The 26664-nt window shown below is 42.0% G+C and overlaps 3 protein-coding genes across 8 annotated transcripts in view; 1 reads left to right on the forward strand and 2 right to left on the reverse strand.

Annotated features, from left to right (window-relative positions):
* Positions 1 to 6755, reverse strand: part of LOC126502457 (phenazine biosynthesis-like domain-containing protein 2) — a 28888-nt gene extending 22133 nt beyond the window's left edge. Inside the window, exon 1 of the mRNA XM_050143442.1 lies at positions 6616 to 6755. The gene's annotated coding sequence lies outside the window, so the exon portion shown is untranslated. The remainder of the gene's footprint in view (positions 1 to 6615) is intronic.
* Positions 5970 to 17949, forward strand: Hnrnph3 (heterogeneous nuclear ribonucleoprotein H3). Of its 5 annotated transcripts, none has more exons than XM_050143395.1 (10): positions 5970 to 6180; positions 11253 to 11387; positions 11872 to 12010; positions 12516 to 12700; positions 13128 to 13214; positions 13388 to 13503; positions 14208 to 14343; positions 14603 to 14698; positions 14867 to 14959; positions 15061 to 17949. In XM_050143395.1, the coding sequence occupies exons 2-10, from the start codon at positions 11276 to 11278 to the stop codon at positions 15135 to 15137; spliced, it is 1041 nt and encodes a 346-aa protein (XP_049999352.1). In that variant the 5' UTR covers positions 5970 to 6180; positions 11253 to 11275; the 3' UTR covers positions 15138 to 17949. The 5 variants fall into 5 exon arrangements, with proteins under 5 accessions (XP_049999352.1, XP_049999360.1, XP_049999342.1 ...); XM_050143403.1 differs by having other exon boundaries at positions 5973 to 6161; XM_050143385.1 differs by lacking the exon at positions 5970 to 6180 and having other exon boundaries at positions 11224 to 11387.
* Positions 16755 to 26664, reverse strand: part of Rufy2 (RUN and FYVE domain containing 2) — a 34726-nt gene continuing 24816 nt past the window's right edge. The window contains exons 13-18 of one of the 2 annotated variants that reach the window (XM_050143372.1): positions 26249 to 26368; positions 23747 to 23876; positions 22626 to 22720; positions 20963 to 21011; positions 19181 to 19258; positions 16755 to 19092 (exon numbers count right to left, since the gene is read on the reverse strand). In XM_050143372.1, coding sequence (XP_049999329.1) covers positions 18949 to 19092; positions 19181 to 19258; positions 20963 to 21011; positions 22626 to 22720; positions 23747 to 23876; positions 26249 to 26368 — 616 coding nt within the window. In that variant the 3' untranslated portion in view covers positions 16755 to 18948. Of the gene's footprint in view, positions 19093 to 19180; positions 19259 to 20962; positions 21012 to 22625; positions 22721 to 23746; positions 23877 to 26248; positions 26406 to 26664 lie in introns of those variants that run through there. The other variant, XR_007591918.1, reaches the window with a different exon arrangement.

The raw sequence follows: 26664 nt of genomic DNA on the forward strand, positions 1-26664 counted from the left end.
AAGGAAGGGGAACATAATATGTAGTTATGAAAGACAGGGAGAGACTGAAACGAGAGTTTTAAATGGAGAGAGACAGGGAACAATTAACATTAAAGGCCGTTGTTTGAAGGGTCATATGGAAACCTACTATAGTAGAAGCTTCTTAAAATATATGCAGATAGGAAAGAAATCTAAATGGTTTTGCCAAATATAGGGGAGACAAAATATGCCAGGTCTCCTGGAACTGGAGTTACTGTGGTTATGGAAGTCAGGTGTGGGTCTTCTGGAGGTGTAGCCAGTGATCTTAACCACCGAGCTTTCTTTGGTGTAAGTGTTGGGGGATGTGTGTGCTTGCCATGCAATGTGTGTAGAGGTCAGAGGACAACTTGTGAGAGTTGGTTCTCTCTGTCCACCTGTAGGTCCCAGGGATCAAACTCAGCTTAGCCTGGTGGCTGGTACCTTACCCGATGAGCCATCTCATTAGCCCTCAACGCATTATTTAATACATAGTACTAAAAGGTCTCTCCTGGGGCTGGAGAAGATGGTTGTTCTTTTAGAGGATTCAGATTCGATTCCCAGCACCCATATGGTAGCTCACAACAGTCTGTAACTCCACCTATCTGGCTTCCTTGGGCACCAGGCACACAGCGAGCGTATGTGCAGGAAAACACCCATACATATAAAATAACATCAAATGAAAAATTAAGTCTCTATTGATTTCACTATCTAGTAGGTTTACATAAATGAAACCAAATTTATTAACAATACTATAAACAAACACACATGAGAGATGGTAGAACTTCAGTTATCTACATTTCAATTTCTCTTTTTTTAAATTTATTTTATTTATTATGTAATACAGTATTCCATCTGCATGTTTTCTTGCACACCAGAAGAAAACATCGGATATCATTATAGATGGTTGTAAGCCACAATGTAGTTGCTGGGAAGTGATCTCAGGACCTCTAGAAGAGCAGTAAACTGCTCTTAACCTCTGAGCCATCTCTCCAGCCCCAATTTCTCTTCTTTTTTTTTTTTTTCAAGACAGGGTCTCACTATGTAGCCCTGGATGTCCTCCTCTATAGGTCAGGCTGGCCTTGAACTCAGAGATCCGCCTGCCTCAGCCTCCCAAGTGCTGGGATTAAAGGCTTACACCACCATGCCTGGCTTAAAAGTTTCAGTTTCTAATTTTTATCCTAACAGCCCAAATAAGAGATTGAGAAACTGAGGTTCTGAAAAAGTTAACTGGCAGCTGATGGGTAACTGTGAAGGACTAGATTGGAACTCAAGCCTCCCATTCCCTGATTAGGAAGGTTAAAGTTTTCCATTGATTTACCAAAGTAAAAGAAAAGCAGTACATTATGGCCCATTATTCTTCAAATCCTTGGTGAGTTGGGAGATGGTTCAGTGGGTCGGAGGCTTGCTACACAAGGTTGAGGACCTGAGCTCCCAACCCTAGCACCTATGCACGTGTTTAGTAGGCCTCAGTTATGCATGTGTGCATGCGCGCGCCCACGCACACACACCAATACACATATACTAACTTTGCTGGGTTCTGGTAAAAATGAATTAAGGCCTCTACCGCTAAGTGTAACTATCATTACTGTTTTTACATGAAAAAAAAAACATAGGTACATATACATGAAACCTGTATTTATGTCTACCCCTAAAAGCTTTAAAACAGGGTTAGAGAGATGGCTCAGCTGTGAAGAGTGCTCCCTGCCCTCGAAGAGGACCAGAGTTTGATACCCAGAAGCCACATTAGGTGGCTCACAACTCCAGCTCCATGGGATCCAATGCCTTCTGGCCTCTGAGGGCACCTGTGAGTGCACAGTGCACATAGACTCATGTAGACATTTCACACATACACATACACCTAAATCTTGAAGAAAAGAAGAAGCTTGGAAGTTAGGGGTGGTGCTACACACTTGCCAATAAACAGCTCGTGGGGACTGAGCCTGTAGAATGGAGACTGCCAGAGGAGCCTGGGCTGTTGTGAGGAGAATCACTCCCGCATCACTGGGCTGTGTAACACGTCTCAAAAAGCGGCACACATACAAAACTAGAAAATCAGGTTGAGAGAAATGGTCTATGCTGAATTTCCTATACAGTCGCCCACTTACATATTCTAAAAGCCACTGTGGTGATTCACCTTTTCTGCCACCACGCCCTCTTTGGCCCCCACAGTAATCACTGGAGCAGAATAAATGTTCAGCACTTGGAACTATTGTCAAAACTTAGTTGGGGGAGGTAGTTGAGGTGGAAGCATATCTGGCATAGTGCTGAGATGGCAGCCATAAGTACCTGAATCTGAGCCCATGTAAAAGAGACCAGACGTGGGGCAGAGACAGGAGACTCTGCAGGCTCTCTGCCCAGCTAGCCTACCTGGGCAAACCTAGGCCAGTGAGAGAGACTGTCTCATTAAGAGGTGAATGGGGGCAGCTGAGAGGGCTTAGCAGGTATAGGCACTTGCTGCTAAGCCTATAACACCCTACCACATGGTAGGAGAGAACTGACCCCTGAAAGCTGTCCTCTGACCTTCACACCTGCAGTGCACACACACACACACACACACACACACACAATGTTAAAAAGAAAAGATGCTAGTGGCCGCCTTGTACACACAAGCATGGGCACTCTCAAATACAGAGGATGAAGGAGTTAGGTGACTTCTGCCGTCAGGTTACCATTTGTTTACTTATAATCATACTAGATAAGGCTTTTTGGTTTCCACAGTTTCCAGGGAACTAATTTAAACAATCTCAAGAATGAAATCTTTGTCCAAAAGCCTTGTCCCGAGAAACAATGATGGCCATCTGAAGGAGGTGGTCACTTTTCTAAAGACACCAGATAGTGAGGACATAAACGGAAGCAGTAGCCTTCACAAAGCCGTTTCAGGGTTGCTGGTCCAAGGCCATTAAACACCGATTAGACACAACGCCATCACATTTCTGTGGCTTGTTTTGTTCTTGATTTGTTTTCATACAGGCAAAATGGTTATGATAATCCCACGCTAATGATCCTCTGCAGTATCGTTAGGGATATACGAACATTGACTGTAAGCTAGTTTTTAGCTAATGAGCTCTGTCTGCCCCAAGAGAATGCAATCTCTCCATTTCTCCTTCATTTTCACGCAGGCCTTGCATGGAATTTTCCTCTCCTCTTTATTCTGCCAGATTAATACGTGGTCACGTGTGCCTTGCATTGTTTTCCTCTGGGAGGCTAGGAACTTCATTTCCTCCTCCTGCTTCATCCTTTCTCTCATTTTAAACTGTAACCAAAATCCTCTTCGGAGGTCCCTCTGGTCTCTGTGCTAACGGGGAGAGCCCAGAAGGGAAGGAGAGGGAAAAAGAGGGGTGGCAGAGAGATGGGGGAAGGGGAGGAAATGGGGGAAAAGAGAGGGGAGATCAAGAAAGCAGCTGGGAGCCCTGAGTTGTAACCGTCTCCATGGAAACAATTCCTTAGCGACCAGTCTGGAAACAGTTGTGTAGGCATCACTGGGGCAGCGTGGTCCAATCGCACCAACCCTCACTAACAGGGGTCAGATGGGTGGGAGAGGAACAGGATTCTTTTCTTACCCAGTAAACTAAGACACTAATAAAAATTACAGTTACCACCCCATAATATATCTTTAGACTAGAAGGTTCCAACTTTCTGTAATAAACAGGCAAAAGGCCTTCTAAATTTTCATAGTGTTTGTTAAGAGTGCTCATCGTAAAGAAATTATGGGGAAAAATACCTCCAAAAGAAACATCACCATTGGGTGGAAAAGTCAGACATCAGAATCAGGAGAATGATCTGAGGATTGTCGCCCATAACCACACAAGTGTGTGCAAAGAACGCCAAAATCATTTGGGTTGCAAGTACATTGACTTTTAGGTGAAGAAAGAGGATTACAGGATTCCACCTACCAAACTGGGCTGGAAGAATAAAGAAGCCATGTAATTTAAACCCATGAAAGGAAGGCCCAGGGGAGAATTCATCCGAAGTGTGAAGCTGGGAGTTTTGCTAAAAACCAATTACATTTTAAAGGGAGAACAAGCTTTAGGTCCTAACTTCAATCCCCAGCTATTAAAGGGAAGGGAAGACTTTAGGGGGTTTATAGTAACAATAGGATAACCAAGCTTCTGCAAGACTCCAACCAATAAACTTCCTTGTAACCACAAAAAAAGGGTTTAGACCTAAGTCACTCAGCTCTATCCCTTCGGCAACTATTTTCCCTGTTCTGGGATTAGGAACAGCATCTGTGAAATGAGGACCACATTTTAAGGCTATAGAGACACAGTTGTGTGGAGGGTAGAAGGGTCAGGAGTTCAAGGACACCCTTGACTACACAAGAACGACAACAATGAATTGCTTACCATGCCTAGTTCCAGTGAAGCTCTTAATAGACCCCGGGTATTATGGATTCTGTAACATCTTTTGGTTTTCCTGTCTGTAATTATAACCACACTGCCCCCCCCTTCCCTGAGGAATATTTTTGGGTTAAACCAATAGAGCACTAGAGACATTTAAGTAACTCTGAAGCCGAATGGAAGCTGTGAAATGAGTTTCCAAACAGTTCCGCACTCCGGTGAATCTCTGCTGACGCAGCAATCCAAACCAGACCAAATCAGACCGAGTTAGAAAAAGCCCAGGCCTAATGGATGAAAACGTTCCCCCCGAATGATTTCCCAGTCCCCCAGAGAGGAGACGGGAAAGGAAGACTGGAAAACCACATGTCTGTTTTCTGGGTGCAGTTTAAGTCCCCTGCGGGAATGGTCTTGAGCATCTCTGAGGGAGAGGTCATCACTTGGCGGGCTCTGAGATGCAGCAGGGTTTGGAGAGAAGGGGGAGGGGGCTTGGGATGGAGCTTCCACCCAAACATTCCAGATTCTTTGGATATATGGATGCCAGGGTCTGGGGTGAAGCTTCCACCTGAACATTTTCCATACCAGAAACTAAATAATTGGCCTCCTGGCTCCAGTCTAAACACACACACACACACACACACACACCCCTCATGGTAAATAAAATCCATCCTACACTGCTAATGTCCCCCACCGCAACGAGCCCCACTCCACTCCTAATGGGCTTCCCAGTGTCTTTAGCACCAAGAAATCTTGGAATAGTAGACTGAAGGGTGACTACAAGGTACCCCCTTCACATTTACAACCTTAACTGGTCCTGCCTGACTGCTGACTAAGCTCATCCTCTTTGCCCGTTAACTTGCTTTGTTCTAAGTCTCTTACCCCACGATTGCTCTCTACCTTCCCACAGATTTTTTTTTTGATGTGCCATTTGTGTTAAAACTTAAAAGGTCATAAATGTGTCACGAGGAACCTTAGTAGCAGCATGGAACCCCCCAAAGTGTTTTGTACGTGTCTCCTGTAAGCTAATTTTCAGGATCACCAAACTTTATATAGCACCAAACTTTATATAGAAAACGAAGACAACTGCCACGAGCCACTGAGCTGTCACTGGGCTTAATGACGAGAAAAATTAAACATGGCAGGTAGGAAGGCAATCAAGAAGTCAAGACTGGTTGGGCTAGGCAGGAGATCAAAACCCCAGGCTAGGACCGAAATCCTGCTGGGTGTCTTTGTATCTTTGCAGGCGAAACATCCATTCTTTTTTCTGGTTGCGTAACGCAAACATGAAAGAGAAAAGCCTTTCCCTGGTTTTTGGGGTGCAGAACCACGTGGCTCCCTCCACGCAGGGTAAGGGCGGGACTTTACGGGATGTATCCTCAGGGAAGCAAGAAAGCTTCTTAGCAAACCGCGACGCCACGGTTCCTCAGAACCCACGCACGTCCTCCGGTGGGAGGAACAAAAGCGAGCTCTGAGGATCTGAGGGAGGACCGGGAAACCAGAGAGCTGCGGATTCGCCGCCTCAGCCAGGCGACCCCTAGTGCGCAGGTGCGTTTCGCCCCGCCTCCGCCGAGACCCGCCTGTCAGTCGAGTCTCGCGAGAGCGGCGCGGCGGGCCCGTGAGCTCCGCCCCGCCCCCTCCTCCTCGCTCGCTTCCCTCCCATCCCCCTTCGCCAGTGTCTGTGCTGCGCAGCTCCCTACGCGGTCGCGGTCGTTGCCGCCGCGGACGGTTGGGTGGGAGAGACCGTTGTCGCGAGCGCCACCCGCGGACGAAGCGGCCGTCCCTGCCCGCCCGCCGCGACCGTCGGAGTTGGCGTTACTAGCGCCCCACAGGGTATCTGAAGTAGAAGGGGGTAGGTTGGGCCGGCAGGTGCCGAGAGCGGAGTCGGGAGAAGGCCGAGGAGCCCGGGAGCCGGTGAGGGAGCGTGGCGTCGGCTGGCCTCCGGGGCTGTCTGCCTCCGGGAGGAAGGGCCGGCGCCGCGCTCTCCAGCCGCTCGCCCGCTCTCCCCGCCGCTCCGCTGCCGCCATCTTGGGGTTGGTAGCTGCCGGGTCGCCTTCCCGCCTTTCCCCGCTTGGGCTACTTTGTCGTCTCCGGCTCGCGGAAAGTGTTGGGAAGGCCGGGGGTCCTGTGTGGGCAGGGGGCGGGGGGGGGCGAGCTCTCCGGTAGGGATGAGGGTGGGGGAGCTCGGCCAGCAGGGACGGCAGGACGCGCTCCCGGTGGAAATGGCGCCCGGCGCGGCCCGGCCTCCCACAGCGGCCTCCGTCCTCCGTGGCCTCGAAGGGACTACCTGGGCTGGCGGGGCGGCTAGTGACTGCCGACGCAGATCCCCGGGATGAGACAGGTAGAGCCGGGGGAAGGCGAAGCCAATGGCGGTGCGGGCGCTCCACTGGCAGATGCAGGACAAAGGCGGCGGACACGGTGGTCCTTTGTAATCCCGCCGCTCGGTGGCCGAGGCCTTTTCTCCCGGCCTGGCCGAGGGCCGGAGGCGGGGCGTCCCCTAGTTCTCTGGTCTCTAGGGCGAGCTAGGTAAACGGAAAGTCTCCGGGAGGAGGGAAAGGATGCTTAGCCGGCCTTTGTAGTCCAGATTTGTTGCGGAAAGAGTACGTACACATCGCCAAAGGATTTTTTTTTTCCCTTTTCCCAAGACCTTAATTTTGTAAGATGAAATGAGTGTGTTTCAAATAGGCCGGGTCCGGGTGAACTACGGGACTGCTTTTAGGCCAGGGTGGCTAGTTCAGCAACGTTTTCTGTAGCTGTTCTCCGAGAGCTGTGCTTTGTGTCGACTTGTAACTAAAGCCGGAAATCAGCTATATTTGTTTTTATTTGATGGCTAGGCATGTTTAGAACAAAGTGTCGAACTGTGATGTTTTGAACCAAAAGAATGGTCTAGCATGTTTTGGGTCCTTAAATCAGAACTGTGTCGGTGATTTCCATTAAAGATGGGTTAAAAAGGAAAAAAAAAATATCCTGGACCTGAAAGTTAGCTTGCAGTAGTGTCCATGCCACCTGGAATAGGCAGATCCTTAATGGCCTTTGAAAAATCAAAGGACTCAGATCCAACTGGAAAGAACTAAGTAATGTGCCCACATTTTCTTTATTGGATTGCATTATAAACAATTTTTTGTTGTTTGAGAGAGGCTCTTGATAGTAGCTTGCAACTGGATATGTACAGGAGGCTGCCCTCTAACTCTGAGTCTCCTGCCTCTGCCTTCAAGATGGTTTTGTTGTTTTGAGATAGAGTCCCTGTAGACTGCTGCTGGCCTGGAGATTCGAGGATGTTGATGTTTCTGCCTCCAGCTGCTGGGATGGCAGCTATGAGCCACCACACTGTTTATAACATCCATTAACTTGTGTTTAAAGTGGTATTCTGTGGACTTCGGTGCATTTCTAGTGTCAGACTACCACAGCTCAATTTAAAAAACACTTTACCATTTCAAAAAGATGTACGTACTAACACAGTCATTCCATATGCTGACCTGTTCTATTTCAGTCACAGATCGTGTTTGTTTTTTTTTTTTATATATATAGATTTTTGTGTTCTTGGTATAAAACTGGAATAGTATGTAGTCTTTTGTGACTGAAAATTTTGCTTTCTTTAGGAAGTTGTATTTAAAGTCTCAAAAAGTTGGCTGCATTTTAACTGCTAGTATTTTCAATTAGTACTAACACTTGGAGGTTTTCTGATAGTGTTTCCCTGCTTACCCAGGCCAGCCTGGGATTCTTGGGCTCAAACCACCCTTCTGCTTTAGCATCCACTGTAGGTGGACCATAGGCAAGGGGCTGCATCTGTGACGCTCTTGGATTTGGGGGTGGTGTAACTCAGGTTGGTCTCCCTGTCTCAAGGTCTTGAACAGAATTAGGGACCTGAGAACGCTGGGCTTCCTAAAGCAGATAGTAGTTAGCAAAGAAAGGTTGGAGTGGAGTAGTCTAAGTAGTGAACAGTTGCACAACCTCTGAAAGCTTTATTAAGGTCTCAGAACAAATTGCCCATAATGTTTTTGTAGGATTCTAGACTTGAGTTTAAAGGTATTTTACTGCAAGGCAGTTTCCTGTCTTCTGACTTGGAGTGGAATGTCACCCTGGAAGATAGTTTGGTCCAAATCTTGTTGGCTTTCCCAGTAAAATTCTGTTAATTGAAGTCAAGAACTGATGAATAAAAGTTTTCCTATAACCTCCACACATTACACTGAAGTATGAGTGTATACTAGCACATACACAGATTAAAGTAGTTGTTTATGGTTTTCAGATACAGTTGAGGTTTTGTGGAGCATCTTGTTGATTTTACAGCAGTGGTTCTCAGTGGGTTCACTGATACCATTGGAAAATACAGGTGTTTAAAATTCATAACAGAAACAAAATTATAGTTATGAAGTAGCAGCAAAAATAATTTTATACTTTGAGAAACTGTATCAAAGGGTCAAAGCATTAGAAAAGTTGAGAACCACTTCTTTACAGGGTCCATAAACTCTAATAGTCAAAGGTGAATTTTTAGCTGAAGCAGATTAGAACTACATAATATAAATATTCTTGTCACTTGCCTACTGCTGGTTTTTTTTTTGTTTTTGTTTTTTTTTCAAGATAGGGTTTCTATGTGTAGTCCTGGCTGTCCTGGAACTCACAAGAGATCTGCCAGCCTCTGCCTCCTGAATGCTGGGATTAAAGGCACACAGGACCATCACCACTGCCACCCAGCAGTTAATGCTGTATTCTATAGTGAATACCAGGCTCAGAAATGCAATGTTTTGAATAGCCATCAAATGGCAGATTAGTGAGCCATTCAAACCCATGAAGCCTTTTTTTTTTTGATTGTCTCACTATGTGAACTTGGCTGACTTTGAACTCAAAGCCTGCTAATGTCTCCCAGATGCTGGGATCAAAGACATGTGTCACCATGTAGGGCCTCATACTTTCTTTTAAATCAAGTGCACTGAAGAATTACTTATAATGTCAATTTTTAAATTGTGTTTTCACCATTTTGGTTCTGTCAAGAGTGGCACCTTCCACGGGCTTTGCTTTAAAGATGGGCCTGGATTTTCTTTCAGCGGGGTTTGAGGTTCAGTCACTAGTACACACAAAACAAATGCTGATGATATACACATTAATAACCACTGGAATAGAAATTAAACATTGTCTTTAATACATGTATTATTGGGGGAAGGGTGTTTAGAATGTAATCCAAAGGTTGACACATGATAGACATTTACTCTCTCATTGAACTATATCCTTGGGTTCATTGATGCATGAATTTTAGAAATTTACACCCCCAGCCCGGTTTTTGGTGACAGTTTTTCTGTGTAGCCCAGGCTGTCCCGTAGATCAGGCTGACCTTGAACCTTGAACTTACATACCCACCACCTCTGCCTCCAAAGTGTGCCACTATGCCAAGTTCTAAAATACCTTTTTGTTTTGTGTTTTTCCCTCCGAGACAGGGTCTCACAATGTAGCCCTGACTGTCCTGGAACTCACTGTGTAGACCAAGCTGAGTTCAAATTCATAGATCTGCCTACCTTTTCCACCCCTCAACCACCACTCCATTCCATATCCCTGCCCCCCCCCCCCCTTTCCTTCCTTCTTCAAAGACAGAGTATGGCCTTGAATTCCTGAACTTCTTGCCTCAGCCTCCCAGGGCTAGGGTTGTAGGAGTAAGTGTGTTGCCATGTGATTTTAAAAAAAATTAGAATTGTTAACTCTGTAGATGCTGCCTCTAACAGATGATATGGAATTAACCATTAGTGAATGGTGTTGATATACCATCCAGCCTAAAGGAATCAAGTGAAAAAAATTGTTTTGTTGACGGGAGGAGGTGGTGAGGGAAAGATTGGAATATTGAGGTGAGTAGGATTCCTGCAGCTGTGTAGTGAAATAAGCAAGGACTGGTAAGTTTTTCCACAGCTGTGGAACTTCTGCATTAGTCTCTAAAGTATTCTGGAATTTTACAAGGAAAGTGACTGCCTCTAGGGAAGTTTTGTGTGTCTTGGGGGATGGAAGGGGCTTCATGCTGTGCTTTTTAAGTGCCATGTGAGTGCCCTGTAAGTAAATCTGCTTAACTAAAAATGGTAAGAGGATGAGCATGACATGGAGTGGTGACACTTCCCTTTAGTTCCAGCACTGGGGCTGAGAGGCAGGCAGGCATCTGCGATTCAAAACCAGACTGGTTCTTGGTCATCCTGTCTTAAACCCCACCCCCCACCCCCCCACCCCCGAAAAAGATGTTGAAAGGTACTCATCTGAGTGTTTGTTGAAGCAGTTTTCTTATAGTCCCAGCTGGTCTCAAACTCAAAATCTTGCCTTAACTCCCGAGTACTGAGATCTTGGGCATGTACCATCTATCATATTCCACATAGCATTTGGGTTTCAGTAGTGTTTTCCTTGTTTTCTTTTGTTTTTGAGACAGGGTCTTGTAGTGCCCTCCAATTGCTGGTGTAGTCAAAGATGACCTTGAGGTCCACCTAGCTACTATTTTTTTTTTAATGCTCAAATCTCAATATGAATAGATGACTATATTATATACACTTTATGTGATTATTTTTAAACATTTTGCAGTTGGGCTGGTGACTCAGGTAATCTTAGCACTCATAGCTATTGGTACACTGACACCCTGTCTGCAAAACAAAACAAAAAAATCTGGTAGCTTTGGGTCAATATTGAAGCCTGAAAAGTAAAAAAAAAAAGTGAGTGGACTGTGGAAAAGGTGTTATAACAAATTTTACTCTGGTGGTTCAGGGTTGTTTGGTAGGTGAGGGGTGAGTTTCATTACCTTTCCCTGCCCCACCCCAAAGTAGAGTTTTTATAATAGAGTACTCTGTTGCTGATTGTTGTAGGAATTGTGTGCATGCATTCCTCACTGTGACACTTGAGAGGTATTCAAATCTTGGTAAGAGGGTGTTGTGATTGACTGCTTTATGTGCTTGTTTATTTTCATAGCATTTAAATCAAGCGATATTGAAATGGATTGGGTTATGAAACATAATGGTCCAAATGACGCTAGTGATGGGACAGTGCGACTTCGAGGACTGCCATTTGGTTGCAGCAAAGAGGAAATAGTTCAGTTCTTTCAAGGTACCTCTAGTACTAGTCAAAGTTTAGTAGTATTTTAACTGTATGTGTTTTTTATTAGATGGTTTTTAATTTATAAAACCCGTTTGATTTTGGAACTAAATTTTGTGGTAATCTGGGTTATTTAATAAAATGTGCTCCAGTTAATATTCCATAGAGAATGTATAGGCTATGTAAACATTGATTGATGTACAGTATAGTTAACTGAGAATAACTATGGTGACATGGGCTATGAGTTATCATTGGGAGCACAGTTAAATATGTACTTTTTCCATGTAGTGGGCTTTTAGAAGTATAATTTTAAGACGCTGGTCACAGAAAATATTTAATCCAATGATACTTGAAAAATATTCCATTTGTATTATGGGGTGATGGGAAACTACGCGTTTTGTTTTGTTTTGACTTGTTTTAAATATTTGATTCAGATGGGAATGTTTCAGCCTTTAACACTGTTCCCCTTGATGGGGTATTTGTCCTTGGGTTAAAGGGTTGGAAATCGTGCCAAATGGGATAACATTGACGATGGACTACCAGGGGAGAAGCACAGGGGAGGCCTTCGTGCAGTTTGCTTCAAAGGAGATAGCAGAAAATGCTCTGGGGAAACACAAGGAAAGAATAGGGCACAGGTGGGGATGGAGAGTTTGGGATGGTGTTAAATTTTTATTTTTGGGGGTTGTGGGTCACTATTGCTTAAATGGGGGGGTAACCATAACATTTTCTGGGGGTAGTTTTAAAGAATTGATAATTACCTAAATTTAACATGGAAACTACAGATTTGGGTGGGGAATTAATGCTAATAGTTTAAATTAAAATTAGATTATGTTTCCATTTCTTTGTAGGGTGTTGTTAAATTTGTTTTTGTATAATCACCTGTTTTTCTTACATATCTATCTTGTACTAAAGGAAACTAAAAATATATTCATAATTCAGTGTTTTCAAATGACTCATTTGTCTATGTAAAACTTAAATATTTAATTAAGTTTATAGGTGTAAAAATGTTACCTTATGGCTTATTTAGGCAAATTAAATTGGGTTATGTACCTAGATATAGACAAACTGCATTTTGCCCAGTATCTAATTTCTCTCTAATATATCCATGCTGAAACATATACTTTAACCCTTTTAAAATAGGTACATTGAGATCTTCAGGAGTAGCAGGAGTGAAATCAAAGGATTTTATGATCCACCAAGAAGATTGCTGGGACAGCGACCGGGACCATATGATAGACCAATAGGAGGAAGAGGGGGTTATTATGGAGCTGGGCGTGGAAGTATGTATGACAGAATGCGACGAGGAGGTGATGGATATGATGGTGGTATGTGTATCTAATGAACAAAGGTTCTGTTGTCATTTTCTTGATGTTCCTGACACTTTGTCAAGAAATACAGAAATGGCAGTAATTTCAGTACCTACGAGGTTTTAAAACCTGTTCATGAGATTATGGGATTTACACTGTGGAACTTGATTGATGCACATTAACACCTAGAAAATGTAATGTAGAAATGAAAGTAAAGATAACTGGCATCTTCTTGGCATAAAGATGAAATTTGGTTTTCATGTTATGTTTGAATTTATCCTGTGGTTATTTTCATTTCCATCAAGGGTTAACTACTTTCCTCACGTGCAGTAAGCTGCAAACATCAATGAAGGAGCTAAAACAGTTGACTACAAAATGACTTTGTAAATTACCTTACAAGATAAATTACTCAGGATGGTATTTCTTTTTCCTTTTATTTGCACAGGCTATGGAGGTTTTGATGACTATGGTGGCTATAATAATTATGGCTATGGAAATGATGGCTTTGATGACAGGATGAGAGATGGAAGAGGTATTGTCATGCTGAAGTAAATTTTATTGTTTCCTTAGTAAGCTTCCAGTAGTAATTAGGCAACTCTTAGTAGTTAGGCAACTTTAATAAGCTAATGGAAACTTGTGTCATTGCACTGGCTTGTAGATTTATATGTATATACTTACCTGAACCCATGACGGTTTATAATATAGGCATGGGAGGACATGGCTACGGTGGAGCTGGTGATGCAAGTTCAGGTTTCCATGGTGGTCATTTTGTGCACATGAGAGGGCTGCCTTTTCGTGCGACCGAAAATGATATTGCTAATGTAAGTGTGGTTCATAGTGGGTATTTTTAATTATTCTTGGCGGGGAGGTCTCATTGTAGCCCAAACTGGATTAGAATTTAGAAATCCTAACTTGGCTTTGAGCATGTTGGAATGACAGGCAGACACCATGCCTTATCTATTCTATTTGTTAAGATTCAAGCTAGCATTGTCACTTAGTGATAGATTATTTACTTAATATGTACATAGGTGTTTGTGTCCCTTATATACTGACCTATGTGAGATTTTAAGCAGGTTTAAAAAATGCATTAAAAAAAAAACTCAGTTAAGGATAGTCAATCGGATAGGAATTTGCCTTTAGCAATAGGGTCTGGAACAACCCCAAACTTCAAGATACTCCTAACCTTGCACATGGAGCCAGTTTCAAATTTTTTTGTTTAAAATTTAGTATTGCCTTACTTTAAAAGCTCCCTGAGTTTGAGGCCAGCCTGGTCTATAAGAGCCAGTTCCAGGACAGTCACCAAAGCTACATAGAGAAACCCTGTCTTGAAGAAGAAAAAATAAAATAAAATATAGTCCTTCTCCATGTGAGCCAAATTGACCACCTTTGTAGTAAAGGATGACACCCTACCTCCACAATGCTGGAGCCCTATAGACTCTCAATAGTTTATTTTAGTGGATTAGGAAAAAAATTATGTGCCTAATTTTAAATAATTGAAATTTAAAATTGAGTAACTTTTATTTAGTTCTTCTCACCACTCAATCCAATACGAGTTCATATCGACATTGGAGCTGATGGCAGAGCAACAGGAGAGGCAGATGTAGAGTTTGTGACACATGAAGATGCCGTGGCTGCCATGTCTAAAGATAAAAACAACATGCGTAAGTGGTGTCTTTGGGATGCTTCTGTTTTATAGATGTGTGCAGTTTATAAAATAATTACCTGTTAAAATGCCTGTGGTAGATCTTAGGACTTTATCATTTGACCTAGTAATAATGTCTAGATTTTAATGGATGCCTAAAATAGTCCTTTATGTGTGGATCAGCCTGCTTTTTAAATACTAATTGACCTTTAATTAATATTTGCTCCAATATTCCCTTCTCTACTATTCTTACCTTTTTCCACTCCTCTTTTTTAAAGAGCATCGATACATTGAACTCTTCTTGAATTCCACCCCTGGAGGTGGCTCTGGAATGGGAGGTTCTGGAATGGGAGGCTATGGCAGAGATGGAATGGGTATGTATACTTTTGTATTTGAGATGGGTTCATCCTGCTCTGTAGCCCAGGCACAATCTTCCTGCCTTGGTGCTTTGGCATACCCTTCCCAAACCTGAGTTTATAAACTTTTTAGAATAAGCAGTATTGGTTACTTTGGAAACCATCCTTTTTTTTTTTAATGTGCAGATAATCAAGGAGGATATGGATCTGTTGGGAGAATGGGAATGGGGAACAACTACAGTGGAGGATATGGCACTCCTGATGGCTTGGGAGGTTATGGTAAGTCAGGTTTTGTATTGGCAATGTCTTTCATTTAAAATATAAATATGGTGATGTGCATGGACATCTCCTGACAGGTAGTTCTTAAATGTCTTCTTAAGGTCGTGGTGGTGGAGGCGGTGGAGGTTACTATGGGCAAGGTGGAATGAGTGGAGGTGGATGGCGTGGGATGTACTGAAAACACCAACGTACAAGTCCTAACAACAACATGTCTACTAGACTTTCTTACGGATTTAATTTCTTTTGTATTTCAAGAACTTTATAATGACTGAAGGAATGTGTTTTCAAGATACTTGGTAAAGCAACAGATTGTGATGGGAAAATCTGTTTTCTGTAGGTTTTATTTGTTGCATACTTTGACTTAATAAATTTTTATATTGAAACCACTGATGTTGCTACTTTTTATATATAGGTACTCCTAAAGATGTGTTGCCTTCATAAGATTTGGGATGATGTATTTTACTGTTAGCTCTACAAAAAGTAGCATAGTGCAATGTGAGTGGACAGACTGCAAGTCTTAGCACACATCTGGGATGGATAGAGCTTGAGTAGTTAGCTAGCTTTCTTTCCTGGACACCCTGTAAATAAAAAGCCTAAAGATGCATTCAAGTGGCTTCAGGAATATAAGTTCAGTTAATTCTGCATTCTCTTTTCAATCTCATTTATCAAGCATAGCTCTGAATAATTTTGTAAGAGAGGTATCTGGATTCTAAGTAGTCAAAATTGTGTTATGAATTAATTATGAACCCAGGGACATGGGAGTAGTGGTTGAAATTATAGCCCTAGATTTTAAAATCCTCATAGCACTTGCCCAAGATACCAAAAATGTTTCCAAAATTTGAGTTTGTTGGAGTAACTAAGAATTCTCATTGATGAACTCGGTGTAAATACATGGGTATTTACTATGATAGATGTATTCTTGGGTAAGAAACTGAAAACACAAGAAAACAGGGTTTTTAAATTGTAAATGACTGCATTTAGGAAAATGTAAAACAATGCTACAGCTGGATTTTGCATCTGATACTGGTTTTGAGTATTTAAGCTCTGTTTAGCAAGGGAAGGGTGCTTTCTAATCTTATCACTTTGATCAATGTGGCTTTCCCCTAAATTGGCTAATGGATCAGATTGAAACCTGTCAATGTGAACTCAGTTATTGAACTTGTTACTTGTTTTTTGCTAGAAATGTTATTCATTTAATAAATGTCAACATGGGAGATAAAGGAATGTTGTCTGTTCTAGAATGCTTTGTGTCAGTTATTGGTTATAATGCACATTGGTGGAAAGTGTGGTGGCACATGCTTTTAATCCCAGCACTTGGCAGGTAGAGGCAAGTATTTGGATAGCATGTAATTTGGATGCCAAATTGAGATTTCTGATAAAATGACTGTAAAGGAGCACCACAGTTTGTTACTCGGAGCCTATAGTTCTGAAAAAGTAAGTTTCTGTCTTTCTGTTTTGGGACTGAGGATTTCACCTAGAGCCTACACACTAATGACCTTGTCTGCATGCCTGGCAGAGAGGTCAGAAGCCCTTCAAGGGTTACCTTCTTCAGTCTCAATGGAGGTGGTCGGAGAGACGATTCAGTGGTTAAGAGTACTTTCTGCTCATCCAGAGGACCTGAGGTTGGTTCCCAGCACCCACATCAGGCAGATCACAACTCATGTCGCTGCAGTGAATCCAATACCTTTTTCTGGCCTCCTTCACCACCTGCACACTTGTGGCATACACTCACACAGACACACATAAACAGATAAACAAATCTTTAAAGCAATAAAAATTGTTAATTTCTTAAAACTGTTTTATAAAATTCACATTTATTTTAAAAACATTACAGATTAGAATTACAATTCCTTGGCACCATGATTACATCTTTGTGGTAGTACTGGCTAGGGAAAGCAAGGAAATGACAAGTTTTTGCAAAATAAAAACAGAATGTTTTGTGATGAATGAGGTGTCCTAAATTTAGATTTTATTTTTTTGTTAGTGGTGCTGTGGATTGAGAACCCAGGGCTTTAATACACACAGTAAGCGAACATTTTGCCACTGAGCTATATTCTCATCTCAGACATTGGGGGTCAAGTTAATGCTGCCCCAGAAAAGGTCCATGTTTATAACAAAAAGCACAAAATAAAGTATTTGAAATTTTTTCATTTATGCTCACTTCCAACAGTCATAAAAATCTTAGTCTATTCCCATCAATACAAAATGGTTCAGAAGCCAGGCAGTGGTAGTACACACCTTTAATCCCAGAGACAGGTGGATGTCTGAGTTCAGGGCCAGCCTAGTCTATAGAGGTAGTTCCAGGACAGGCTCCAAAGCTACAGAGAAACCCTGTCTCAAAATACAAACAAAACAACAACAAAAATGGTTCAAGAATATAATTTTCTAATATTTGGGCCAAGTTTTCATTATTGTATGTATAAATATATACATAGCATAGGCTAATTTGGAGACTGGCCTTGAATTTGTAGCATTCTTTCTTGCTTAATTCTGTTTCAAGGCCACTTCTGTCAGTGCTCAACAAATGACGTCTTGGGGGCTGGGTAGATCAGTTGGTACTACCTGGCCTGCACAAAGCCAGGGGTTCCATCCTCAGCACCACATAGTTGTAATCTCAGGAGTTGGGATATGGGGAGGTCGGAGAATCAGTTCAAGGTCACCCTCTGCTACACACCAAGTTAGAAGCCAACTTGGGTTACATGAATCCCTGTTTCCAAAAAAATGGGACATCTCAAAATCTGACAGATCTAATTTAAGTTAACCTCAGAAGCTGGTGAAAATACTGGTTTTGTAATTTTGGCAAATTATAAAACTTACTGAAATACAACAAATGAAAAGATCTCAAAGAATAAGGAATCAGAAAAGTGCCCAGTCACTAAACTGTCTTTAGGAATGTAAAATCTCTATAGAGTTTATAGATTTAAAAGTGCAAAACTGGAGATTAATATATTAAGATCCTGAATGGTCATGGTTTAAGTAACTTAATGTTTTGTTTTTCTGCTTGAAAAAAATAAGAAACCACTATCTGCCTAAGACCATAGCATAAAGGTACTTGATATATCGGGTAAAATTCTACTGTGGGTAGATGCAAACATTGCAATATAATGTTTCCTAAGAGAACTGGAGGATGGGGAAACTAATTCTATTATGGCATAGGTAAGTTTTAAATGCTCTTATTTTTAATACTTAGAGAATCTTTAAAAAGCCCGTGTTTTCCCATCATCCCTCAGGAAGGATGTTTTCGTCTTTGGGGGCCACCCCTTTACAAAAAGGAGCTTCTGTGACAAGGTTATATTTATGATGGTTATATTAACACCCTTAAAGAACAGAAGGGAAAGCTGGCACTTCAGTCCACTATATGAAAGGTGTAGGCAAGTGGAAAGAAAGGTATGAGATAAAATTACTGACCATTGTAGAAGAGGGGAAAAGAACACGCAAATAAATACAATTAAATTAGAATCTTACCAGACAATGAAGACTGTGCAGCCTGGTATGGAGGCACACACCTATGATCCCAGCACTTCATAGCTGAGGCAAGGAAGTCCATGGTCAAAAATGGACAACTTTGTTTCAATCTTATTTCAAAAAAGGATGTTCAATTAGCATAGTGTCACAAAGTGAGGGAATTTCCAGTCTTCCTCTGAGAATTGTGAAGCATTAAAGTGCATTAAAGAGAATTACAGGCACCATCAAGTGCCAGCTCGACAGTTCAGAAACAAGTTGTGGCCTCATTCTCAAGAAGGCCTCTAGAAGATAAGGCAAAAGTGCATCTTTAGCTCTGCTGTCCAGCCTTTCCTTAAGGGTTACATGACTGTTCCAAGTAGTGATAAAACATGCTATCTTAAAATCCGAGTAAGTGCAGAAACGGAATCCTAACTATACAACTTAGAATTCTGTGTGTTAGCTGGAGGAGAGGTACGGTGCTGACTGGACACTTGGTCCTCACACTCACTGCAGGTGCTTCTGTGCAGGAGGACTGAGTTCCCGGGTCATGGCACGTTAGAGGAGCATCTCTGAATGAGTATTGCGTGGCAGGAATCACAGACTCTCACTGGCTTTGGTGAAGAAGGCAAAGGCAGCTCGTTGTCAGAGCAGGCATTGCAGAAAATTTCCCCACAGTTTCTACAGTGGTGCTATTAATGGAAAAATTAGGAAAGGGGGGGGGCAGTTAGAAGCCATTTTTGTTGCCAAAATGTTTGAGCTCACTTTCTCACCTCCTACCTTTCTTTTGGAGAGTGAAAATTCCTTCTCACAAAGCTTGCAGTGTGTTGCCTCTTTGTCTTTCAGCCAGACCAGTCCCTAACAGGTAAAGATGAATGTTAGTGTTCTAACGAGCAACACTTGCACTTAGCTTAAAAGCACGAAAACTGAAAATGCAGAATCCCTATGACCCATCATTTTTCAGAACAGGAACCCAAAAAGTGCATCAGGCTCAGGCAGTAGCTCTCAGAGAGGTCAAAGGAACTTAGAAATATCAGTACAGAAGGGCCCAGGTCAGATTGGGGGGGGGGGGGGGGGGCAGACTTCTAAGACAAAGTAATGAGCCACCCAACTTCTTCAGGGAACATTTGATAGAGATGAAGAATGAGAATATTCTGGTGTTGAGATAAAACATTGGAAAATAAGAAAGGTGTGATGAGCTGAGTGGTGGTGGCACTTGTCTTTAATCCCAACACTCAGGAGACAGAGACAGGCAGACCTCTGAGTTTGAGATCAGCCTCATTCTATATGAGTTCCATGACAGGCTCCAAAAGCTTTAGAGAAACCCTGTCTCAAAAATAAAATAAAACCACACATAGAAAAAAACAAAACCCAAGATATATACTTATGAACTTTTAATTCCAGTGCTCAAGAAGCAGGACAACCCCTGTGTTTGAGACCAGCCAGGGTTAAAGTGAAATCCTGTCTAGGAAAAAAAGCTTACTGAGGTGACTTAAGGAAAGATGAATTTGAGCAAAAGGCTACCACCACTTCAGTAGCAAGGTGAGAAAACATGCTACAGCATGGCTCGGAAGTACAGTACAGTGTTTGTCTAGCCTGTGCTAGGCCCTTTCAGTTCCATTTCCCATACTATAAAAAGGGGGAAGCGGAATGAATTGCATTGCTCTGAATACAGAGCTAGATGCTAGAGGAGATAGCTGCGAGAACTGGAAGAAGCTCCCTTTGGGAGCAGGAGCAAATAACTAAGGTGAGTTAAAGGCAAGATAGCAAACATTGTTTCCTTGAAATCTTTTTTAGAATGGTGCGTGGGGCAAAATGCTGCTGCTTGTCCAGAGGCCCCAAGTTCAATTCCCAGCATCTGCATGGCTCACAATCTTCTGTAACCCCAGTTCCAAGACATCTAACACCTTCTAGTCTCTCTCTCTTTTTTTTTTTTTTTTTAACTGGTTCAGAGTTCTGGCTGGCATTACATCAATTACATAACATAAGTTTTAGGACTTTTTGAATAGCTATTTTCATGTAACATTTTGATTAAAAGATTAAATGGTAATTTGGAACAGAAAGCTATTCAATGACACTGAAGTGCTGACCCAAGGATTCCTTCCAACACACACACCAAAGTAACACACATTCTAGCCTTATCAAAGTGATCAGAAGCCGATCCTAGGAGGTCATCAAAGATATGTTATCTACTAAAGTAGCATTACAACGTCATTTTTCATCAAGATGATGCATTCTTTAGCAGGTAATAAGTAATCCATTTCCACCTATTTCCACCTTTTAAAAAATTTCACTAAGTGTGGAGCTGGTAGTCTCCAGCTCATGCCCAGGAGGCAGAAGCTGGCAGATCTGAGTTCAAGGCCAGCCTAGTCTACAAAGGACTGTAGAACCCTAGAAAGAAAAAAAGTGGAGGCTAGAATAGCACACCTACCAGTGCTGCCACCTCTGCCCCTGGGATTTGTATGCTTCCTTCTCAAGGCTTCCTCAACACACCAGGCTCTAAACAATTTACATTTACCAATGTTAAGAGCTTCCAGTTGTACTGAAAGCCTTTTTACTCACCTGTAATGCTTTGTTGGCTTCTTTTATGTCATCTATTTTAAGTTTGGATCTAAAAACATTACAAACAAGTCCAAATTTTAGTATGCATGTAAAAACACTTAATAGTTCATTGCAAAGGTATTGATTTTTTAATTGTATATAATTTTAGACCTAACAATCTCTGGCTAAGGGGATATTATGTATTTTTCCTTTTTTCCAAGACAGGGTTTCTGGGTAGCCCTGGCTAGCCTCAAACTCAGAGATCCACCTACCTCTCCCTCCCGAGTGCTGGGATTAAAGGCCTGTGCCACAACTAGATTTTTGAAAAGCTTGACTGTATAAGAGAAAATGTCTCTGGATATGCATGCACAAAGCCATGGGTTAGATCCCAGTGCCATATAAACTAGCACTTTGGAAGTTACACAGCAGAAGCTTAAGGTCATGTTTTGGCTACATGAGTTCTACGACAGCCTGGGATACTTGAAACCTTGTCTCAAAAAATAAACACTTGCATGAATGTGTTACTTTGTTTTGAAACAGGATTTAAATTCGGTAGTCCTGGCTGGCCAAATTTTGTGGCAATCCTGTTTCACCTTCCTTTTTTGCCTTTTGAGACGTGTAGCAGACTGGTCTCCAGTCTGGATTGGAGAAGAGCTACTACACTGACTAAGCACTTTCAATGGAGGATCATCTGCATAATTCTCCATAATCTGGTCCGCTCAGTGCTGGATCCTGAAGAGTGACGCCTGCTAGTTGTTACTAAGTATCTGTCACATCACACTAAATGGTTACATGGTATGCAATTTTTACCTGCTGTTGAACTATAAACATGTTTTAATTTTCTCACCAGAGAAACTGTTTATTACATTTGAAGTGGCTGGTTATAGTGGCGTACAATCCAGCTCTTTGGGAGACTGAATCACTTTAATCCAGGAACTCAACACTAGCCTAGACAATAAAGCAGTAGTCTTTCTCAGAACAAGAAAGGGAAAGGAACACAATCCTAAAATAAAAATTGAAATGATGGTATTCTCAGATATCCCCCTCTTCCATTTATTTCTTTTTAAAAAACTATGTATGTGAAATGTAGCTTGCATGTATGTTTGTGTACCATGTGCATGCCTGGTGACCAAAGGTCAGAAACAGGCATCAGATCCCCTGGAGACAGGATGGATCTCTAACTGGAGTTAGAGATGGTTGTGAGCTACTGGGTGGGTGCTGAGAACTTAACCTGGGTCCTCTGCAAGAGCAGCAAGTATGCTTAACCACTGAGCCAAGTCTCCAGCCCCTATTTCTTTGTTTTTTAAAGGATGATCTCAAGGCTTGCCCCTTTCTAAGTTGCTGAGGATGAGCTTGAATTCCTGATCTTCCTGCTTCTACCTCCCAAATGCTGAGATTACAGCCACTTTCCTGGCTTCCTATAGTGTCTCAAAATAGTCTGGTAGCGCTGGACATTGTCAAAATTCAACTTATGTTCTGACAAAATTTAAGCTTCTGGATTCTTTATCACTAAAGAAATTGGCCTTCACTTGATGAAACCCTTCAAAACCATTCTGCTAAAATGCCCAGAACTACTCTAAAGAAGCTAGTCTTTGGTGTCCCAATATTCAAGACCCTCTGCAGAGCTGATTTGGTACACCCATCTCTTCCACGAATCTGTAGGCTGAAGGAAGAGAGGAATTACTCGCAAAGTTTGCTGCCGAGTTCTTGCAGAGCCTGTTCTTGTTCGTGATAAATTTTTTTCAACTGCTGATTTTCATCCTGGAGGTTAAGAAACTCCTTCAATAAAAAACAGAAATATAGCTTTAGAAAAACCAAGAAACTCTACATTGTATACATATTAAGAAAGTATAAATGTCTTTGAGCTTTGTTCTCAGGAGACTGAGGCATGACCTTGTCCTGACCCTACTTCCATTTACCCAGTGTTGGGATTACAGGAATTCCAAGCTTTGATGAGGAATTCTCAGGTACCACCCTCTACCCCCAATTTCTCTTTTTAAAAAAGATTTGTGTGCGAATGTTTTGCCTGCATGTATGTATGTGTTCCATGTGCACGCCTGATACCAGAGGTCAGAAGAAGGCACCAGATCCCCTGTAACTGGAGTTTCGAGATGGTTGTAAACCACCGTGTGATACTGGGATTATCGCTCAAACTGGCCTGGGAGTCGTGGTTAGGCTAAGCCTCAACCTCCTGACTGTCCTGCTTCAGTCCCCTCAGTGCACACACAACCTCCTTTCATGTTCCTAAAATGACTAAGTATATCTATCCTGTTTCCTCATATACATGCAATTTGTGTAAATTATCTTGTTTTAGAAGATGTGTTTGTAAGACAGCCCTGGTTGTTGTACTTAGGACTGCCTACCACCTCCTTTGAGTCAGGGTCTTTGATTGACCTGGAGCTCATGAATTAGGCTAGACTGGCCCGCCAGTGTGAGTCCCAGGGATGTCCCCAGAGCTGAGACTACAAGTCCTGCAAGCACTTTAACTGACATCCATCCTCTCAGCCCCACATTGTTTACGGCGAGACAGAATGGCCATGAGTTCAAGGCCAGCTTTTGCTACAGAACAGAGTTCACAGATAGTCTGAGCTATATAGATAGCATAGTATGAAACCCCATCAACATTGGTCCATTTTCCTTTTTTTTCCTTTTTCTTGGTTTTTTTCAAGACAGGATTTCTCATGTTAACAACCCTAGCTGGTGAGGAACTAGCTCTGAGATCCACCTGCTCTGCCTCCCTAGTGCTGGGATTAAAGGTGTGCACCACCACCACCCGCCTGGTATAAAAGTTTTACTACTATTTACTTTTTTAAGACTAATGATTTGTTGGGTCTCATTTCTAAGATGAGATAGGACATCTTTCTCCTTTTGAAGATCTTCTTGCAAAGTCTGCCTCCATTCCTTCTCAATCTTCAAATCCGTTTCCAGCTGCACCCTTGAATGGCAAACAGAAAGAAGCTCAGTGTTTAAGTCTAGCCTTTAAATCCTAATGCTCCTGCTTTTATCTCCTAAGTGCCAGGGTTACATATTGTTCTCCCATACCATCCAGACTCTCTTATTTTTATGGATCTCTTTAAAGGCTTATTTTTTAATTACATGTGTGAGTCACCTGGTATGGGTGCTGAAGTTCCTCTATAAGAGGACCAAATGCTCTTAGCCACTGAGCCATCTCTCTGGTCCCTTTTATTTTATTTATATTTATTTTTTATATTTATTCTTATTTTACTTATATATTTTTGAGACAGGGTAGCCACAAAATTTCTATGTAGCCAAAAATGATTTTTAATTTCTGATCCTTCCGCCTTCACCTATATAACCAATGTGGGCTGTGTAGCAAGACCCTGTTTCAAAAAATTTTTTTCAGATAGTCTGTCAGGTTTTATTTTAAAAATAAAATTAGGGGGGCTGGAGAGATGGCTCAGTAGTTAAGAGCATTGCCTGCTCTTCCAAAGGTCCTGAGTTCAATTCCAGAAACCACATGGTGGCTCACAACCATCTGTAATGATGCCTGGTGCCCTCTTCTGGCCTACAGGCATACAAGCAGAGAATACTGTATACATACATAAATAAATGAATAAATAAATATTTATAATAAAATTAGGGGGCTAAAAACATAGCTCAGCAGTTAAAAGCACTTGTTCTTCCAGAGGACCCAGGTTCAACTCCCAGCACATAGCACCTCACAGCTCTGTAATTCAAAAGATCTGACACCCTCACGCAGACATACATGCAGGTAAAACACTGGTGCGCATAAGATAAAAATAAATTATTAAATAAAATTAGGCCAGGCGAGGTGGCACTTACCTTTCACTCTTAACACTTGGGAGGCAGAGGCAATCACATCTGAGTTAAGGGGAGTAAGAGCTATATTTTTTGAGACCCTGTCTTAGTGGGTAAAGTCTTTTGCTGCCAAGCCTGACAACCTGACTTTGATCCCACAGTCCCATATGGTGAGAAGAAAACCAACTCCCACAAATTGGCCTCTGACCTCCACCTACATAGTCTGGTTCATGCATACTAACAGAATAAATGAGTAATTTTAATTTTAAATTTAAATAAGATTAGAACCATATATTGCCTATATATTTATATGTACAAAGAAAAGTCTTGTCCTTATTTTGTGGTGCTGAGGATTGAACATAAGGCATTATGCAAACTAAGCAGCATATATTCTACCAATGAGTTATACTGAAGCCTAGAACAGTTTTAACAGTTATACCAGAACATTTTAAAGCCACTTGGAAGAGTTTCAGCCCTTACTCTACAAGCATCACTAATGTTCCTCCCCAGGAACCATGGGCTAGTTTTGTTATTAAAAGAAAGTGTGCTGGAGAGATGCTCAGCAGTTAAGACACACACAGCCAGGTAATTAAAAATGAAAAAAATTTAAATGTTAGAAAATAGGAACTGAGGATGTAGCTCAGTGGAGAGAGCACCTGTGTGGTGTAAACAAACCCTAGGCTTTGATCCCCAGCACCACATAAACCAGGTACAGTGGTACCACCTACAATCCCAGTATCCAGAGGGGCAAGTAGGAAGAGAGGGTCAAAGTCACTCTTGCTTATCTAGGAAATTATGTAGGCCAGCGTAGTAGCATTTCATTTGTATTTTAATAAAGCTTGCCTAAAGATCAGAAAAGTAAAACAGTCACACTGGCTATTATTATAGACCACGCATCAGTGACACATACATTTAATCCCAGTAGCCACACTAGTTTGCTATAGAAACGAGGCTGTGGTGGTGCACACCCTTAATCCCAGACCTAGAGAGGATTATAAAAAAGAGAGGAGACAGCTCTCAGTCTCATTCTGAGATTCCTGGAGGCAGGATCGCCATTTCAGACTGAGGTAGAAGTATAAGAGCCAGTGGCTGGCTTACCTTCAGGTTGAACCCCAATTTCTGTCTCTGAGTTTTTATTAATTGTGATACAGGCCTGGCATACATGAGACATGATCTCCAAAAGTAAACAGATAAAATAATATGAAGAGTAACAATATTTTCAGTATGTGTGGTTTTGGAGCTTGAACCCAGGGCTTCAACAACGCTAGCAGAATACTCTCCCACTGAACTACATCCCTATCCCAACTTTTTTCTTTTTCTAAAAATATTTATTCATTTAGTGTAAGGATCTGGGACGTGTGCAGAACTACCATGAGGGTCCTGGAGATGGAGCTGAGGCTTGGCAGTGACCGCTGCCTGTACCTACTGAGCCATCACAGATGTCCCCACACACCTTCTTTAAGTGCCCATACTGGCTGGCAGAAACCATATTAGTACAAGAATTTGATTCCAAGACCAAACACTCACAGCTGCTGCTCCTTCTGTGTGATCTGTCTCTGCAGACTGTCGGATTTGCTCAGACACTCGTGGGCACATCGCTCATCCTCATCTTCCGCTTCCATTTGTGCCTTCTCTGCTTGCTGCAATCTGGTGTAATTCAAATCAACTTTGGGTAAAACTGAGGCTAGAAGTAGGGTGTAAAAGGGTGAAGAAGACAAATAAAAGAAAAATGGGGAAATAGAAACATTTCTAAATGAAAACAAAGTTTGGGGGAGAACTCACAAACTCAAACATGAAAGAGCCACACAATGTCTAGAAATTGTTTTGTGATTTTTTTTCAATACAAGATATACTATGCCCAGGAAACTATCTTGAAATTTGCTTTATTTCTTGTCCATAATTAATGCAAAGCAATACAATTTTTACCGTTGGAGGATAATGAT

This window comes from Alexandromys fortis, unplaced genomic scaffold, assembly GCF_014885135.2.
Source record: "Alexandromys fortis isolate MF-2015 unplaced genomic scaffold, M_Fortis_MF-2015_v1.1 scaffold_9, whole genome shotgun sequence".
Lineage (NCBI taxonomy): Eukaryota > Metazoa > Chordata > Mammalia > Rodentia > Cricetidae > Alexandromys > Alexandromys fortis.

Coding starts and splice junctions, on each gene's coding strand:
- Hnrnph3 (XM_050143385.1), top strand. CDS start 11,231: ATGTGCTTGTTTATTTTCATAGCATTTAAATCAAGCGATATTGAAATG. Junction 13,215..13,387: donor CAGGATGAGAGATGGAAGAG/GTATTGTCATGC, acceptor TTTATAATATAG/GCATGGGAGGACATGGCTAC. Junction 14,344..14,602: donor TAAAGATAAAAACAACATGC/GTAAGTGGTGTC, acceptor TCTTTTTTAAAG/AGCATCGATACATTGAACTC.